Source organism: Jaculus jaculus, chromosome 14 (genome assembly GCF_020740685.1).
Source record: "Jaculus jaculus isolate mJacJac1 chromosome 14, mJacJac1.mat.Y.cur, whole genome shotgun sequence".
NCBI lineage: Eukaryota > Metazoa > Chordata > Mammalia > Rodentia > Dipodidae > Jaculus > Jaculus jaculus.
Window position 1 is genome coordinate 35,305,767 of NC_059115.1, and position 19,294 is coordinate 35,325,060.

General features: G+C 37.5%; 1 protein-coding gene across 4 annotated transcripts in view; it reads right to left on the reverse strand.

Moving 5' to 3' along the window:
- Grm7 (glutamate metabotropic receptor 7) overlaps positions 1-19,294 on the reverse strand; it is a 934,876-nt gene that overhangs the window by 455,331 nt on the left and 460,251 nt on the right. For all 4 annotated transcript variants that reach the window (XM_045134253.1, XM_004651486.2, XM_004651485.2 and 1 more), the window contains exons 3-4: positions 14,794-14,935; positions 7,098-7,252 (exon numbers count right to left, since the gene is read on the reverse strand). In XM_045134253.1, the coding sequence (XP_044990188.1) occupies positions 7,098-7,252; positions 14,794-14,935 (297 nt within the window). The remainder of the gene's footprint in view (positions 1-7,097; positions 7,253-14,793; positions 14,936-19,294) is intronic.

Sequence of the window (19,294 nt, forward strand, 5' to 3'; positions counted from 1 at the left end):
AACTTAGAAGACAGTAGCAGTAGCAGAAAAAAAGGATTTACTGCACTGAGTCAGGAAGCAGAGGACAAACAGGAAGTGAGGCCTGGTTGAAAAATCTCAAGGCCTATCCTAAGTGATTCACTTCCTTAATCAAAGTTCCACTTCCAAAAAGTTCCACAACTTTCCCAAACATCACTACCAGCTGGGAACCAAGTGTTCAAACACATGACCTCATCTTATTGAGAACATTTCACAACAGACAATACATACTCACAGTAACAATATGCTCTAAAAGACATTAAAGGAAAGAATTTTCCAGATCAACATGAAATGGTAAAATAAGAAATACTTGGATTTTTGGCAGTGGAAGGACTAGACAAGAGTATGTCCTAGGGAACGTAGAAAAGATTGGCTGGTCTCACAGTAGTGACCTGTACATCATCCATATCTTTATGCAGACTCACAATATATCCAAATTCTATACTCTTCTTTTCTAATATCTCAGCTTCTCTCATGCTAGTTCTTGAGAAAAAGGGTCTTATAGTAGTTTTCCTAGTATGCTATGCTTTACTTTATCACTGCCATCTTTATTTTGCATGCACGTCTTGATCGAGCTTCCCATTGGTGTTATCTTGATACTATGCCTTTGCTTCATGTACAGCTGGGGCACCTAGCATGAATATTTATAGAAGACATTAATGAAAGAAATGGCCATGACAATGAATATGCAATGTCTCACTGTGCTTCTATTAAATGATTTGATGAGTCTCAAAGGAAAATGCATTGCTTACAAATAGAATTACAGTTCAAATCCACATTTTCCTTTCCAGTTTCTTCTCACAGTCATTGAGCAAAACTCAGTGATGTGTGCCAAGGGCCAGGTGATCAATGGTAGATAAAGTTAGGCACGTGTAAACTGAAGCTATTAAACTAAAAGGTGCTCAGGGGATGGCGTGGTGAAAAGATACTTTTTTTTTAAATTTTTTTTGTTTATTATTATTTATTTATTTGAGAGTGACAGACAGAGAAAGAGGCAGAGAGAGAGAGAGAGAGAGAATGGGTGCGCCAGGGCCTCCAGCCACTGCAGACGAATTCCAGACGCGTGTGCCCCCTTGTGCATCTGGCTAACGTGGGTCCTGGGGAATCGAGCCTCGAACCGGGGTCCTTAGGCTTCACAGGCAAGCGCTTAACCGCTAAACCATCTCTCCAGCCCTGAAAAGATACTTTGCACACAAACATGAGGATCTCTAGCAATCCTCTTCATCCTCTGTTTCTTGACTAAATGCAGCATGACCATCTGGCTTCCTGTTCCTGCTGCCATGACTTGCCCCAACATGAAAGAATATGTCCCCTTGAAACTGCAAGCCAGAATAAACCAGTTTGTTCCTTAACTCCTTCTGAAAGAAAGCCTATGTAAACACAACTTTGCATCTCCAGAACTCACTTAAAAGCCACACACTTGTAATCCTGGTGGAAAATAGGAGGATCCTTAGGGATCCTTAGGATTGTTGGAGAGTTGGTTTAGCCAATTTGGTGAGCTCCAGATTCAAAGAAAGACTCCAGATTCAAATAAAGAGCCTATCTCACAAATATGGTAAAGAGCAATTGAAGAATCCTAAGGAAGACCACAAACATATGCACCTATAGACATGTGAGGACACATATATGGACACATGCATGCATATACACCATGTACATATGAAAAATAAATAAATCAGTAATAATAATATCTAAAGTCAAAATAGTATTTTAGTATACAGATCTTCACAGCTTTGAGCTTTCTGGTTTTATGAAAGGCAAGAATGCATTTAACCTTGTGTAAAAATCATGACATCTGAGCTGAAGAGATGGCTTAGCACTTAAAACACTTGTCTGCAAAGCCCAAGGACCTAGTATTGATTTTCTAGTACCCATGTAAGCCAGATGCACAAGATAACTCATGCATCTAGAGTTTGTGGTGGGTGAAGGCCCTGTTGCACCAACTTTCTCTTTCTCCCTCTCTCCCTCAAATAAGTAAATAAAAATTAATTTAATTAAGAAAATCATGATATCTTTTTTCAAAGGAATACTTTTAGTGCTATTCCCTGAAAGTATTTTTCTTTTTTTCAATTTCTTCATTTATCTCATATTTATTAGTTTGCTTGTTTGTGACAAGTCTTACTCCATATCCCAAGCTTGCCTCAAACTTACTTGTAGCCCAAGATGGCCTTAAGTTTGTGTATGATCCTTGTGTGTGAGCCTCCCTACTGATGCTATTATAGGGTTATGCCATCATGACTGGCTAAATGACCTTTTTTTTTTTTTTTTTTTTTTTTGGTTTAATCTGAAATAAGGTTTTCCATAGTCTAGGCTGGCTTTGAACTTTCTATGTAGCTAAAGAGGACTTTGATCTTTCTGCCTCCATGCACCCAGTGCTGGTACAATAGACATGGGTCACTAGGCCTGGTCCCATCTCAGATTTAAATCCCACTGGGGGCAGGTGGAGGGAACCAACCATTGTGAGAGCCATGGAAATCAGATCTTCTTTACACAAGTTCCTGGAAATTAATGTTGATAGTGAAAGCAAAGACAACACTGGCCCATTACACTTGGCTATAGGAAAAAGACATTCAGCCCGGCCTGCTGCAGAGAAGCAGAGAGGCTTGGAGGGCTTGTAGTGGCAGCAATCTACACATGCTTTCCTCTGAAGACTTGTTGGGGCTGTACAGGATTCTTGAGAACTCCAGCTAATAGGACAACGACAACATACAAGAGAGGAAAATGCCAGGGGTTCCCAGGATCATTAGAAAGAACAACAACAACAACAACAAAGAAAATGTACAGAAATGCTTTGGCTCAGAAGCTAGAGGAGAGCTGCCAAGTTCCAGAGACATTCTCACATCTGTCAGGAGTACTGAGCAGCCAGAGGAACCAGAGCTGACCATCCAACAACTCAGCTCTGACCATTATTATATCGAAAGGGGAGAAACAACATCCTTAGCTGAGAAATACTGAACTTCTTTCTCAAAAATGGAGAATGAATATAGACAGAAGCCCAAGAAGGATAAAAGACAGGCTTCACAGAGGCAATGCACTTGGGCCAAACAGGTTTTTAATGTTTATGCACAGACAAAAATGCCAGCCAAAGAATACAGATGTTGGCAAGACATGCTCAAAATATGAATCTAAACAGTAAAAATGTGCATGACTATTAATTAGCTTGTTTCTAATTTACATATTTGGGTAAAGCTCAAAGACATAAGGGTATATTAGGATTTCTTGCAAGGTGTTCTAGTCCAGACAATCCAATATAGAAAATATACTGAGACTGAAACAAAAATGAGTACTTCTTGGGATGATTGGAAACTTTACTTGTTTTTATAAAATAAATTCCATTTGCAGTTTCAGCTTAAACACTTTGTAGATGTGGATAGAAGCAGGATATAACCAAATGTTTTGGTTAGTTTCCTAGAAGTGGCACTGCAAATGCATAGCCTTGATATTAATGATCCATCTGCTGTGCAGGTGAATGAAGCTCAGCGCTTGTTGTAACAAGGCCCAAGAGCAGTCTGATTAGATAGAATTGATATCATTCTCCATGTGGCCTTGGGAAGGTCCTTACTCTTCTCTAAGGAGGAACCTGAATGTTTTCTTGAATACTTAACTGTTTGATCACATTCCAACATCACTTTGTGTGTGTCTGTGTATGCATGTTCATATGTGTGTGGGTGCACAGGTGTGGAAATCCGACATCCACACTGGGTGCATTGCTCCAACATTCTCCACACTTTTATTAATTTTTTTTATGAGGTAGTCTCACTCTAGCCCAGACTGACCCAGATTTCACTACATAGTCTCAGGGTGGCCTTGAACTCATGGTGATCCTCCTACCTCTGCCTCCCAAGGGCTGGGATTAAAGGTGTGCACCACCACCAAACCCAGCTTCACCCTATTTTTTGAAACAAGGTCTCTCACTGAACCCAGAGTTCTCCAATTCAGATAAACCCCAGTGATCCTCAGTGAACCCCGATGATCTTCTGTTTGTTTCCCCAACTCTTAGATTACTGGTATAGAGCACATTTGGTTTTTATGTGAATACTGGATATCTAAACTCAGGTCCTCATGATTGCTGGGTCCAACTTCTTAAAGTTTTCTCCCCAGTAATGTCACTGTGAGGTCTTTCCTCAGTGATCCATATCCTCAGCCTCCAATATCACTTTTGATTTGAATACTTCTCTTCCATTTCATTGCTTTGAGATATGATTTTCACTGTTTTCTTTTTGAGTAGTTCATGATACTATCTCATGTCTGACATAATAAACTTATGAGCACCTATATGTACATGAAAATGAGATATTCTATCAAGTATTTATAAATCCCTTGAATAATTATCAATTGGCTAAAATATTTTACCCTTGGTGTTTTTAATCATGGAGTATGGCCATTCATTATGTCTATGTGACAGTAGCTTAGGAAGACAGAACCCAGCAGATACTCTATAAACTACTGCTTTACCTCGCCTCACTCACAGGCCATCATTCATCTCTCCACAGCTACCCAAGTGAGCTTCCTAAGCCATCTGTTCACATTCCACAAACATACTAAAGTACTCCCCTGACTTTTGGAACCAAGTGCAAACACCTTTTCAGAATTTTCAACATGTTTCACAGCACAACTTTGGCTTTATTTTCAGCCATATTTTTTGTGCCAGTCCCCTGTGTCTTCTGTGTTTCCACATCCAACCATAAATGCAACCACTGAACACATTGTTTGAGTACCTGAAATTTCTAGGAAAAGAATACATACCAGAGATTTAATGGGACATAATAGATTTATTTTCAGTCAGAGATAAGAAAACTTCAGGAAAAAAACTTAGGGAACACGTGGGTTGCAGGAAACAAAAGGCAAAAGGCCAGTAGCTTAGATCTCTATGGAATTCAATGGCTGTGTACCATACTATATGTTCAAAGTTGGATATCATTCAAAGATCCAGATGATAAAGGTTTGGTCCTCAGCAGTGGTGCAAAACTAGGAGGCTGGGTTTAGTGGGCAGTCTGTAGCTCAGCACAAGCATACCCTTGAACAGGATTATGAGTTCCAGCCATCTCCTCCTTTTGGAAATGACGGAAGCCGGCTGGCTCTGTCACACTCTCAAAAAGTTTAACCAACCCTGTACTGAAATCTCTGAAAATGGCAGACACAATAAAACTTTTTTCAAGGTATGTTATTTCAGGTACACATTATGGCAAAGGACAAGTGGTGAACACAGATGGCTTCCACATTCATTAATATCTAAAGACCCAAAGGGTGAATGGGAATCAACCAGCCAAGCAGTGCAGTAGCGACTAGTACTACAGGGAAGCAGATTCTTCCCAATATTGCATAACTAGGAATGACTGAAGACATGCGCTAATCTCAAGAGGGGTGGAGCGAAGAACTGTCTTACAGAACATGTGCACCCATTTATTCTTTGGTGCTCATCTCCCATAGTCATCCTCCTCACTACCTGCCTCGTGAACTCCCAAGCATTAAGGTATCTTTTTTAGCAGCACATCCTCGGGGCAAGGGGTCTCCCCTGAACCTGCTTTATAGTCTACCTGTATTAGTTATTCTACCCATTAATGCATCCAAATACAAGACAAGAAACAGCTTAAGAAAGAAAGGGTTTTTACGGGCTTATGGTAAAAGGGGATACATTCTATACTGATGAGGGTGGTGGACATGGCAGGCCACAAGATCTGGAGACTGGCTAGTCATATTACAGTCACAGTCACAAAGTACCAATGGGAAGTGATTCTTGACTATAAATGTTCAATACCTGTCCCTAGTGACCTACTTCCTCCACTTCCTAAAGGTTCCTCAACCTTCTCAAAGAGCACCATCAATTGAGAGCCACTTATTCAAACTCATTAGCCCTTTGGGAGACATTTTATATTAAAACCACAGCACTGCCCCACACCATATTTAGAGATATGTCCAGGTTCTACAGTTACGGGCCTGTTTATTTTCTAACAGCTTCACTCAACCCTGTAGGCTTTGCAGGTAAAGATTTGAGATCTCCATTGTTTTCTTGAGTCCTAGAATAGGGCAAGGCACAGAGTAGATGCACATGTTTTTGAGGGAAAAGGAGTGGAACCAGTTAACATCCTATTTTTGTTCTTACAACCCGTCTGCAAATTCACTGGCCTGCTTTATTAGATAGGCAATCTGCTCTGGGCATGTACTGGGAAATGAAATTAATTCAAAGCCTCCCAACAAAAACATGAGTGACTCATGGGATTTTTATCTCTTCTAGATAATATAGAAGAGGACCAGTGACAGAATTGCAGCATGATTTGTTTTAAAAGCCTACATAGACTGGACCTGGTAACCTTCTGGGGAGAATAATTAATTAGATTGCAGCGGAGAGAGAATAGAAAGCAATGCAAATATTTGATTCTTTGTAAATGAGGACAGAGTTCAAATTAATGTGCAAAGTGTGTCACAGGTAATCTATGGGGACCTGCTCCACCACAAAAGAAACACAAAGCCAGGTAACAGTGGAGGTGTTCTTTTATCTTTGTACCATGTCTTCTTTTAGAAATCACTTCCTTTACAAATAAAAGAAAAACAAACTATAATCAGTACATTTAGATCACAGGAATGCCAGAATAGTCATGTTTCTCAAAAAGATCATTTTGTAATAGCAAAGAAGAAAAATGTAAGGGGCAATAGTAAAAATTTAGGAAAGCAAGATGAAAACTGAGACTTTCATTGGTGCCTGTAATCAGAGGGTCTGTGTTTGTAAGGAATCAGCAGAGGTAACAGCTTTCTTGCTAAGGAAATTATGGGCAAATTACAAAGGGGAAATGTTTTCTTAGACAACGTGCTGCACTTGCACACATGGTTACGTGTGTTATTTCACTTCTTATTAATGGTAATGCTCTCTTTTCAAAAAGCTCTTGTGGAATGAAGAAAGGATATAAGCTAATTGAAATATTGTTTGGAAAATGTGATGAGAGGAGGAATACCAATGAAAAGAACTAACTAACCTGTATAAATGGTATACAGACTTGAGACCCTCAAAAAGGTCTATGCATTGGCCTCTCAACAACATCACCCTCTGTCTCTGATTGTCCCACTGCTGACCAGAAACATACCTTCCACGGTGGCTCGCTTCGGCTGTATAGTGATGGCTCCTTCGGCGATATCTTCATGCTGGTGGAGTGGGTTTACTTTGGATCCCCAGCTGTCTGATCCCACCCACAGAAAATGGCCCACTTGGTCAGCTCTTTTGGCTGCTGCAAGGATCTGCCTATGAAAAGGAACATTTAAAAAATATATTAATTCTAAAGAATAGAAGTGGAATATAAGCATATTTAAAATTAAGGAGAAGGAATTCATCTATTCAACTCTAGAACTAAATAAGCTTCATACATATGTAAATAGATTTGTAAACCAATAATAAAAGTGTCAAAACAATTTGAGCAAAACAGGTGAAGGACATTAAAAGTCAAAAGGAAACAGGAAAATATAAATATCCAGTATCTTAGAGCTGCACACTCATGCATTACAAAGGTGAAAGTATAAATTAGAGCTAAACTCAAAATGTCTCATATTGGTCAAAATACTGGTTTGATTTTGTTTTGTGAGCTTTGGCTTAGACTTGGAGAAACAAGCATACTCATTCTAGATGGTGATAAATGCCATTTCTCGAAAGCAACATGAAGATAAATCACAGTTCTCAAATGATTTATTAAAATAAAAAATCTCATGTTGAACATGAAGAATGATTTTTGTAGATGAAAGCAGTTTGTAAATCTCAAGGACAGTAGGAGACAAGTCACAGCAAAAGGAAAGTCATTATTAGTAAAAACATTGTAACAACATGATTTGTAGACAATCAAAGGAAAGTCCCTGATCCACTAACTAACTCATAGTTGATCATTTCGAAGGACTCCAAGAACAACAGTTTGACTATCATTGGATCTAGAAGTGAAACAGAAAAGAAATCAGAGCGCATATCTGACCCCCAGGAAGTTGTGAGGGGAGTGAGGAGTTATGGAAAAGATTTGAGTAGGGAAGTGCCATGACCCCACCCACATTTTTAAATGAACATGGTGGTGTGGGAGTGGAAAGATTACAGAGAGCAAGGACACAAACAGTAAGAGGTTATACATAATTCAGGTGACAACATCCACCAAAGTAGTTGGAACTCTTGCTTATTTCTCTTAGTTTTAGGTGTGAGCACTACCTGATGCCACATCCTCTTCTAGCAGAATATATGCCAGGTACCATTTGAACATAAATCATATATAAAGAAAGTCCCTTGGCTAGAGAGGTGGCTTACCCATTTAAGGTGCTGGCTTGCAAAGTCTGACCTGGGTTTGATTCCCCAGTACCCACATAAAGCCAAATTTAGAAAATGGTGGATGAATTTGGAGTGCCCATTCTCATGCTTATCTGTGGTTTCTCTGCTTACAAATAAATAATCAGAGTCACATGTTGGGTCATGATACGCAGAGTCATTTATGGTACCAATAACTGTGGGCTAACTCCACAATGCACAATCCATTTACATCAACAAGGAGGGTCCAATGGGAGGGGGTAGATCATGGATGAGCCTAAACAATGGTACCAAACTGCCTGTATTTGCTGAAAAGAAAACTATTAAATTAAATTTAAAAAAAGACAAGTAGAAAAAAAATCTAATGGAAAAAGAAATCCACATAGGTGATACAGAAAATGTTACTGACTAATATAATATCATTTATGATAATTTTGTGTGTATATTTCTTTATGTCAATGATGGCTAATTTCACAATATATCAGCTAACTTTAAAAATATATATATATATATTCGCAATGTGCCAGGGCCTCTAGCTGCTACAAACTCCATATGCATTCATTGCTTCATGCATCTGGCTATACATGGGCACTGGGGAATTGAATTTAGGTCATTAGGCTTTGCAGGCAAGCACCTTAACTACTGACCCATCTTTCCAGTCCATCAGCTAGCTGCTGCTTTTGTTGTTGTTGTTTTTCAAGTTAGGGTCTCCCTATAGCCCAGGCTGACCTGGAATTCACTATATAGACTCAGGGTAGCCTGGAACGCATGATGATCCTCCTACATGTGCCTCCTAAGTGCTGAGAGTAAAGGTGTGTGCCAACACACTTGGCTTAGCTAGCTGTTGTAAAAGAAAAAGTGCTGTGCTCACTCCACTCTCTGAGGTATCATAAATAAGGTGTATATTGCCTCACTCTGTTGCTGCTATTCTGTGCACAGACATATATATCCTATTTGTATGTGCATGCATTTCCCTCACATGAACTAAATGTTGAAATTCTTGAATATAAGAGTTTTGTGTCCATCTTCAGTGTCCAAAAGCAAATCTACAAATTCAATTTATTTCCCATCAAAACCCTATAAAAATTATTCACAGAAATAGACAGAAAAATCAAAATTCATTTGGAAAAAGACTTGAGATAGCCATAGCAATTTTGAGCAAAGAAACAACAAAAAATACTAGAGATAACACCATACTTAATTTCAAGGCATATCACTCAGCCATAGTGTCAAAAGCAGCATGGATTTTAATTCAATGTGTGTCATTTCATCAAAATAAATCTCAATCAAGCATGTGCACTCTTCACTTACACTCTACTTAACTGAAATCAGAATGAACTGAAAACTGTTTCTAATGTCTAAGTGCAGAGAAGCAGGAAATTAGCACATGATGACACACCCAAAGTGTGAAGTAGAAAGTGATATAAGTCACATTTAATTTTTACCCCAAAAGACACTGGTACAACAGAAAAAAATCAAATTTTAAAAGAAATTGTAAATATTATTTTTCTATTCATATTTTAAATGAATTTTTGGAAAACACATGCCTGTATGTGTATCTATATGCATAGAAATGCTATAAGTTATATCAGAACACAGAAAATAGGAAGTGATAATTTACTATGAACAAGGTTGAAAAGTGTTTGTCGTATCTGAAGAAGGAGGAAAAATTAGGAAGAAGTCAAGGAAATTAAAAAAAGACATGTATACTCAAAATCATATTTCAATTTATGGTATTTATGTAAGAATTTTAGTTTACTTGTTAAGACAAATATGATAAACCTATAAAATACTAATGCATGAAAAATAATTAAGTTATATTTGAAGTACAAAAAGCTACACATGAAATCCTACGCAATCTTCATTGTGTAGGGGAAAACATAAGTATATTTTAAGGGATACTTACTCCAAATGTTGAGGCAGTATTTTATCAGTACTTGTCTCTGAATGTTAAGACTGTAGGTTTTGTACAAGATGGTCTTCAATTATTGTTTGTGATAAAATCCTTAAAGTTTAATTAAATTGTTTTTGTAATTGAAAACAACAGAAAATTTACAGGATTCTTTTAGTAGCAACAATAAATTTCTCTCTTCATTTTACATTGGATTCATAATGGTCATATGTTACTTTTAGAACAGTGTTTTGCAAAGTGATTCTGCCCTTCCTTAAAATCCTAATTATCAATACTCGTGACTAATTCAGCATTTAGCTTGACTTCAAATTGAGATATCAATGCCTTCTTACTGCTATTCTCCAAGTATTTGAAGTTAATGTTGCAAGAAATCTCAAAATTTCCCATCTCCAGTGTAAATCATCTGTAAATAGCAATCATAGCATTCTGGTTAGCTGCTTTTCAGACAGCTGTTCTTCTAGGATCACACTTTAGAAGAACACAAGCCCATGGCTTCCCAGATGATGCTGAGAAACTACCGTTTTCTTCACTATGTAAATCCCAATGCATAGTGAGATTTTATACAAAAATGAAACTCAACATAAGAAGAATATTCATACTTTTGAGTGGATTATATACATTTTATATACAAAATGAAGGTACTACACTAATTGCTAATCCAAAATATTATAATGATTACTAACCAGGACTAACTGACAGTGGTGTTTGTGCATGGCCATTTTAAAGCTAAACACCAAGTTACCACTTACCAACATATCACATGCTTAGTAAATGTGTGAAATAGAAAAGATTTATGAGATGATTGACAAGGGTATCAGGAGTGTTTGGAAGCCTTTGGGGCACAAAGAACAATGTCATGAACAGAAGTCACCAGGGAGGAGCAAGTTGAACACATTGGCAGATTAAAGTCATGAATTTGGAGTGGACAGCTGAGTGAGAATACATAAGATTAACAGGTAAAACATGATCATTTTTTTCTTGGGCATGGTCTCCATACTAGTAACCCAGCTGTTAGAGTCTGAGGAAGGAGGACCTCAGGTTAGAGGTCAGCTTGGGTTACAAAATCAAACTCTGTATAGGAAGAAAGAGAAGTGTTAGGTGTTGGTACAGGTATGAATCAGGGAGAGTGAAAAAGAAAGGGAAAGAAGGAGGAGAGGGAAGGAGAAGTGAAAAGAGGGAGAGATTAAGGAAGAAAGAAAATAAAGAAGGAGGGAGGAAACCAACACGGAACAAGTGAAATGAAAAAGAAAGCACTACAAATTATATCATAAAATTCAGAAAGAAAAGACTTTCACCAAGTTTGTTATAATCTAGGCACTTGACTAGCTATTTCATTCATTCATGCATACACAAGGGCATGCATTCATTCACCAGTGCAGGAGTTTGAATAGATGGCCCCTAATATACTCATTGTTTTGTTAGCTTGTTGTTTGGATCTGCAGCCACCTGGTTGGAGGGGTATCACTAGGTGGGTCTTAAGGTGTGGTGTTGATTTTAAAATTCCAATCTAAAGATATACAAAGTGCCTAGTTACAACTGGATTTCCTGAAGTTTGCAGTGTGGTGTGGCTTTGTGCTTGTGCTTATCTCTGTGTTTGGTCCTATGAAAACAGGCCAGCTTCTTCTGCCATTATGGAACTTCCCCTGGATATGTAAGCTTCAATAAATATCCCTTTCTTCATAACTGTGCCTGGTTTGGAAGTTCATCTTAGTGAACTTGAAGCTGTCTACTATATCCAGTCATTTATTCTTCACACAATACCACTTACTAACAATCACCTATTTCCTTAGTATCAAGACAGGTATTAAGGATACAAATCAGTCAGGAAAGGAATTATGTGTGAATATTAATGATCGCTACAGATTAATGGGACACACTAGCTCTGAATAAACTATCCAACCATATAAAATAACACTACTTACATAATCTAAAAAATGAATTAAGAATTTTCTAGAATTACTCTGCTCAAAGGAGTTTTCCCTGATAAAGTGTCACTAGAGATGACAGTAGGATGAGGAAGTGGGAAAGGCAACACATTCCAGGAAGGTGGAAGAGACTGTATTAATGACATGGGAGGGAAGAGAGAAAAATAGCCCCTAGGATGGCAGTACCCAAAACATGAGAGTCTTAAGAATGAAGAGGTTAAAACTAAGGGCCAAAGCCAGTTTCTCTGTAGAAACCTTAAAAGTAGTTTCATTTTACTGATGGAAGAACTGAGATCTATTTAGCAAATTATTCTCTGGTGCAAGTTCAATATTTTTCCATTGGAGGATCCTGTCTCCATACTTGTGACTAGAGACTCACACTGGGATACAGGATGAATCCTGATGCTATGCCAAACATGCTGCCACTGCTGACACTGAATGATCTATGTAAGGAGAAAGAATGGTCTCAGCCTTTCAACTTTACCTGATGAAATATGCCCACCTTCAAAATCAATGACACAAGATTTTTAAATGCAAGGCAGATAACGATCTAAAACACAACTCTTCCATAGCAAGAAAGCATAAATTGGCATGCCTCTGAAAGACAATACTCACTATTTGTTTAAAAAAAAAAAGCACATGTCTTGTGAAGCATTTTCTAGAAATTCATAAAATCTTTAAATTTAAAAACAGTATATGAAAAACAATGTGAATTTCAAGAAAGTGATGTAAAAGTGATGTATAGATGTGTACTCTATAAATGTTGTATAAGATTATATTAGTGCTCTATATTTACATATTTAATAAGATACTCTATATTTCTCCATTTATAGTTAGGCATACAAATTTATAGAAATGGAAATACATGATACCATTGTTATGTATATCTGTAAAAACCTGTGGCTAAATTTAATTATCAATCAACAAGGGAGCAGGTTAAACATTAAGTACATAGATAACATGAAATTCTGGAAAGCCATTAAAAAAGACTGAACAGTTCTACAAGTGTCAATATTCAGGGCCCTCCGTGGTAAAACAGCTAAGACAAGTCAGGTGCAGAAAAGATGCATAGAGTAACATACAATGCTTAGTAGCAAGAATACAAGTACAATGAAATAAATCCAGACTGCACATAAGAAATGAGCTAAGAGCCCATTTATTCAGGGGAGAACACTAACTGGAATACAGGACACATGGTATATTTTAGTCTGTATAATTTGAAAGGCTTTTTTTGTTGTTGTTGTTTTTTGCTTTTTCAATCAGGTATAGTTACAAGTTTTTAAAAAAATGAATAACTAAATGAGTAAGAGGACCTGAGCTTGATCCCCAGTGCCCTTGAGAAAAACTGGATAGAGCCATGGCTATGCATGCCTGTAACCACATTGCTGAGAAGGGAGACAGATGTGTCACTGGGGAACTTGAAGCACACTGGGGCTCTTGTAGAAGACAGTCTAACTAAAAAAATGGTGAGACTCAGGCTCAGTGAGAGGTTCTGAAGGAAGTAAGGTAGAGAAGCAATAGAAAAGGACCCCTGATGTCCTCCTTTAGCCTTGACACAATGCACACCAGCATCGCACACACGCATGAGCACATGCACACACGCACACACACACACAAAACAAACAAAATGAAAAAGTACGGAAGACTCTGGACCAGGCTGAAAGTGATATATAATAAAGATGCAGGGGAGGGACATTTATATTCTAGAAAGGGTTTGGCTTCACTATAAATGAATTAATCTCAATATTTTATTTATTTTTTATTTGAGAGAAAGAACAAAAGTAGCGAGACAGAGACTATGGGTGCCCCAAACCACATGTGCTACTTTGTGCATCTGGTTTTAAGTGGATACTAGGGAATTGTGCCTGGGCCACCATGGTTGGTAAGAAAATGGTTTTAAACACTGAGCCACCTTCCCAGCTCTAAATACAAAATTTTGAGTACAAGGGAGATTGGGACAGAAAAGAGAAAGACAAAGTAGATTCGAAGAGACAAAGATATGACATGTGGGTATTAAACATGCTGGGTTTGATCAGGGCAGTTAAAATGCAGTTATGATTATAAGGCCTTTTATTTCTTTTACACTAATGAGTATTATTCTTTAAATTAAAAGCCTGACAAATTTGTGTGTATATATATATACATATACATATATATATATATATATTATTTAAAAAGACAAGTGCATTTTCTGCATAACAATAATTAATATATTTTCTAAAAGAATAAAAAGCTTGATAGTTCAGTGGTTAAAGGGACTTGCTTGAGAAAACCTGCTGGCCTGAGTTAAATTCCCCAGCCCCCATATGAAGCCAGGTGCACAAAGTGGCACATGTATCTGGAGTTTGCAGCAGCAGAAGGGCCTGACATGCTCATTTCTTTCTCCCTCCCTTCTTCCTTTTCTTTCTTCCTTCCTTCTTTCTTCTCCTCTCTTCTCTCTCTCTCCCCTTTCCCCTTCTCTCTCTCTCTCTTTCCTTGCAAATAAATCACAATTTTTAAAAGACACCACATGACAGCATCATACTGTTGCTGTGGTGACTGGTGCCCCTGTGTACGGATAGAAAACATGTGAGAATTTGACCCAGTAGTGTCTTCTCTCCTTTCCAGCTTCTCCCTCTTTTGCTTATACAGCCACTGCATGCACATTAATGGATTTCACTGGTCATCCTTACTTTATATCCTCATCATTGGCAAAAATCACCACGGCCCTGGAGTTGGGAGTGTCCAGGAGTTGTTTGATGATTCTGTCAAAGTCAATGGTCCTGTCTTTGCGTTCCTGGGGGATCCTCACGGACTGAGCAATGCAGAGCCCACCTGTGCAGAAAGAGAAAACAAAGCATCAGTAAAGTCTTCTGCAAAGATGTGAACAGAATTGAGGAGGCTGTTGAAGAGGAGGGAGTTAGAACTCTGGCTGCCCATCCCTTTGTTGGTGGCATATGTAGCTCAGGAGTGCAGAAGGCTTTCTGCTGAGGGATAACTTGTACAACTCACACAGCAATACAAAATCTCATTCTTTATGGAATGTATTCATTAATGCCTAATACTTCCCAGAAATACCCATAGTATGAATTCTCAGGAAGTAGGGAGGTATAGATTGCAGACAAAGTGTGGGGGCTGAACATCTTCAATATGAAATAATATATTATATTAAAGTATTAAAAACCAGATTAGCTAATTCTCATGTTGTAGCACTGACTTTTCTGGCCTTTTTTCCCTCTATTTTGTTTTTCTTTACATCAGTCTAAAATTTAAAGATCAGATCCATTTAAATAAACTTAAATTGAAGAAATCAACATAAATATCAGCTATTATAAAATGTACAAACAAAGCCAGGAGTGGTGGCGCATGCCTTTAATCCCAACACTCGTGAGGTAGAGGTAGGAGGATTGCTGTGAGTTCGAGGCCACCCTGAGACTCCATAGTGAATTCCAGGTCAGCCTGAGATAGTGAGACCCTACCTCGAAAAAAAAATAACAAAAAACGTGCAAACAAACCTTTCTGGACCACATGGTAGGTGCTCAAGACTTTTAGTATTTGTTTTGCATGTCTTATTTCATCTAACAGTCTATAAAACCTTGTAATATATTAAGACTGTAAGAGTTTATCACTTTACGTTATGGAAAATAGTTCAATGGATGTTTTGACTGCCCACTCTTTGGAGTCTTTCTGATCTCCATTTGCATTATGGATGCCAAAGTGGGAAACAGTAGCAGTTTATTGCACAATTGATGGACTTTATTTTTCCCCATTCTTGTATAGTAGTTATTCCTAGATGTAGTAGTTTGCAAAGCACACCTTCAGAAAAAATTAGTATGGGTGAAAGGGGTACAGGGCTTTATAGAAACCAACTGCTTTCTTTTCTTGTCATACATTGGGAAGATACCTGTAATAAAGTTTAAAACTACAACTACAACATAGATAAGTGGACAAATGTGACTAAATTTTCACAAAACAAAAGATATGAACTATAACCCAAAGTTAACATTCCACTGTATTTTATTCTCAATTGGTACTGACTCAATGTAAGTAGCTCTGACCCTTCACCATTTCACCACTTGAGATCTCTCTTAAAAATTTGCATGTTCCACAATGTTACCCGTCAATTATATAAGTGACATTTCTAGAACCATCCATATAATGATAAAAGGACAAGCACCCCTTTTAAGTACAAATGGAATATTAAGATAGACCATCTCTGCAATATTTAAGAAAATATTAGAAACCATAGACATCATGTAAAACAATTTCTCAGATTATAACAAAGCAGAAATCAATAACAAAAGTAAAAGAAAAATCTAAATTATTGGAAATTAAACAATACAGCCTGAAATAACCCATGAACCAAAGAGAAAGTGTCCTAAAAGTAAAATTATAATAGGACTATAATATATAATATAAATAATAAAATATAGTATAAATTAAATATAATAAAACTGTATAGTGTTATATTATTGTATTTTTTAAATTTTGTTTTGAGGTAGGGTCTCACTCTAACCGAGGCTGACCTGGACTTCACTATATAATCTCAGGGTGTCCTCGAACTCATGGCGATCCTCTACCTCTGCCTCCTGAGTACTGGGATTAAAGGTGTGCGCCACCATGCCCGAATATATTATTGTACTCTTATATTAGAAAATAGGACATATCAGGTACTGAAGCCCATGGCTGGGGAAAAACTACTATTTTTGTTTTGCTAAATGGATTTCAAACTGCCTTCTAAATATTTATATCTTTAGTACCACTCTAAGCAGTAGTAAAAAAGTCTTTCTTTGGCAATGGGAAGTAGTTAATGCACAGATTCATAATTGCTCAAAGTGCTGAAAAAGTGATCAATAAGGGTATAGCTTTAAACAGACTATACCCACCCCCGACACACATAGGTTTTCCAGGACTGGGGGAATATTGCAGAAGAGGAAATGGAACTAACTTAAGGGCTGCATAATGGGGAGGAGCATTGTGGAACTGTGTTCTTTCTATACGACAAAGTCAGTGTACTCATGTACTCACAGCACCTGTGGTTGCTTATACAAGAGCCTCACATGATTGGGACAGTCAATGCTCTGCTAGAAAAAGTGCAGGGGCTTGTGAGGCACACCCCTCCCTGAGAAGCCAAGAACAGTCTCTTCTGAGGCACAGCCACTGGTGAACAGTGGAAAGAAGGACATCATCAGGCTGGGGATCATATGAAGGGATAATGTGGGGTGTACATCAAAATGCAGCATATATGTATGAACATTTCATAAACAAATCGCTAATATGTAAAAAAGTATATGAAATCAGCAACTTAACTTTCCACTTTAACAGGAGAGAACAGCTGAATAAATATCAAAAAGCCAAAGATATAATAAAAATGTAAGCGAAGTCAATTAATCTTGGGAACAGAAAAAGAGCAGAGAAAAACAATGCAATCAAAAACTATTTTTTGATCAATAAAATTGATCAATAAAATTGAGGATGACCAAAGACAGAGAAATCTCAAAATACTGGATGAATAACAAAACAGAAGTAACATTGCTGATCCATCTATGGACACTAAATGGTGAGAAGGGGCTATTATGAACATATTTGTCAATAAATGCAACTATATTAATGAAAATATAAAATTTGAGAGGTGACATAATCTGAAAACTCTCAAAGAAACTAAAAATAGCAATTTAATAGGTTATAACTTTCACTCAGGAATCTCACCAACCCATGAAGAAAGATAGGAAACCATCAGCATAACTTGTTTCAGGAAACCGAAAGATAAGACAACTCATTGCATGAAGTATTACATAGTATCTACCCTAATCAAGTAAAAGTTATAAATTGTAAAACAAGGATGACAGGCACACATGCAAAGCAATCTTACGACCTTCATGAACTGTTTGCTAGTAGCTGTTAGTCTGAGCTACAGTCAACATTTTTGCTGTCACTGTACTTTGACTCCCAGATTCCCTGAAGCATCAATAGGAGTGCAGGTCGGGATGAGAAGAAAGAGCTCTAAGTCTGACTGAGCAGGACAAAGAACTCAGTGCCCAGGAGTGACAAGAGGAAAAGAAAGTGCTCCTAGATGGGGTCTACCACATGGGAAAGATAAAGTAGAAGCAACAGGAAGTGCAGACTGCTTCATGGACTAGGGCAAGCTTGATTCCACCCCTGCAGAAAACCTTGTCAACAGGTGTGTCCCAATTCAGCTTCCCACCTCTAGAGCAGGAGATGCTCAAGGTATCACCCAGAGCTCTGTTGAAACTTTCCACTTCCCATCCCATTAACACTGATTGGGTTCCAAGTTAATTTAGGTTTAACTGTTTGCTTCATTCTAAATAATAGATTTGAAGATTTTTAGAGGGCAAATGTCATGGTTAAACACACAAAGTAAAGAAAACTGACATGCTAGGCGAGGTTACAACCTCTGAACTTGATTTCTTTACTAAAAATAGGAAGGAGTGTAACTGTATTCAGGTAGTTGATTCATTTTGTGCTGTAAACCAGTATATATGTGTATGTATGTATGTGTGTGTGCATATATATATAAAGCTGATAAGTTGTTTAACTTATAAGGCCCGAAAATCAGAATTTACAAAACTGCCTTTAATAAGATAGATAATGCTAAATTTTGTTCAAGTACTTGATCCACTTTGTTATGCCAACTGGTATAAACCATGAAAGATATGAATTTAGTAAATTTCCTTAATGTTAGAATTCGGGAAAGTATTTAAAAAGAAATTGTTAAGTATTAAAGTATGTGGTCTGTTTTATTATATCAACAACTGGCATTAGGGAAAACAAAGCAAGCATTTTTTGGTTTATATTTGAGATGTGTTGATAATCTTGAATTTGCTGAAATAATGGTAAAAATGTAAAGATTTGAATTCAGTATTTTTTTAATTGAGGCTTCATTTTATATGCCAGATTGGCACATTTAAAAATTCCTTGTATACTATTGCTGCTCCAACAAAACAAACAAAAAATGGACCCCTAAAGTATGTACTTAGTTAAGAAATTATAAGTAGCTAAACTAAAGAAAATACTGATGGCAGGAAAGTTTGTACTTGCTGGAAATCAAAGATGATCTGATTTATTATCTCTTGCCTGGTTCCCTAGACCTGCTTTTCCAAACACAACCAGGACCCCTCCTAGGAACGCAGTCTTTTGTAGGATTTGAAAATTGTGTTTGATCAAGTCCAGCCT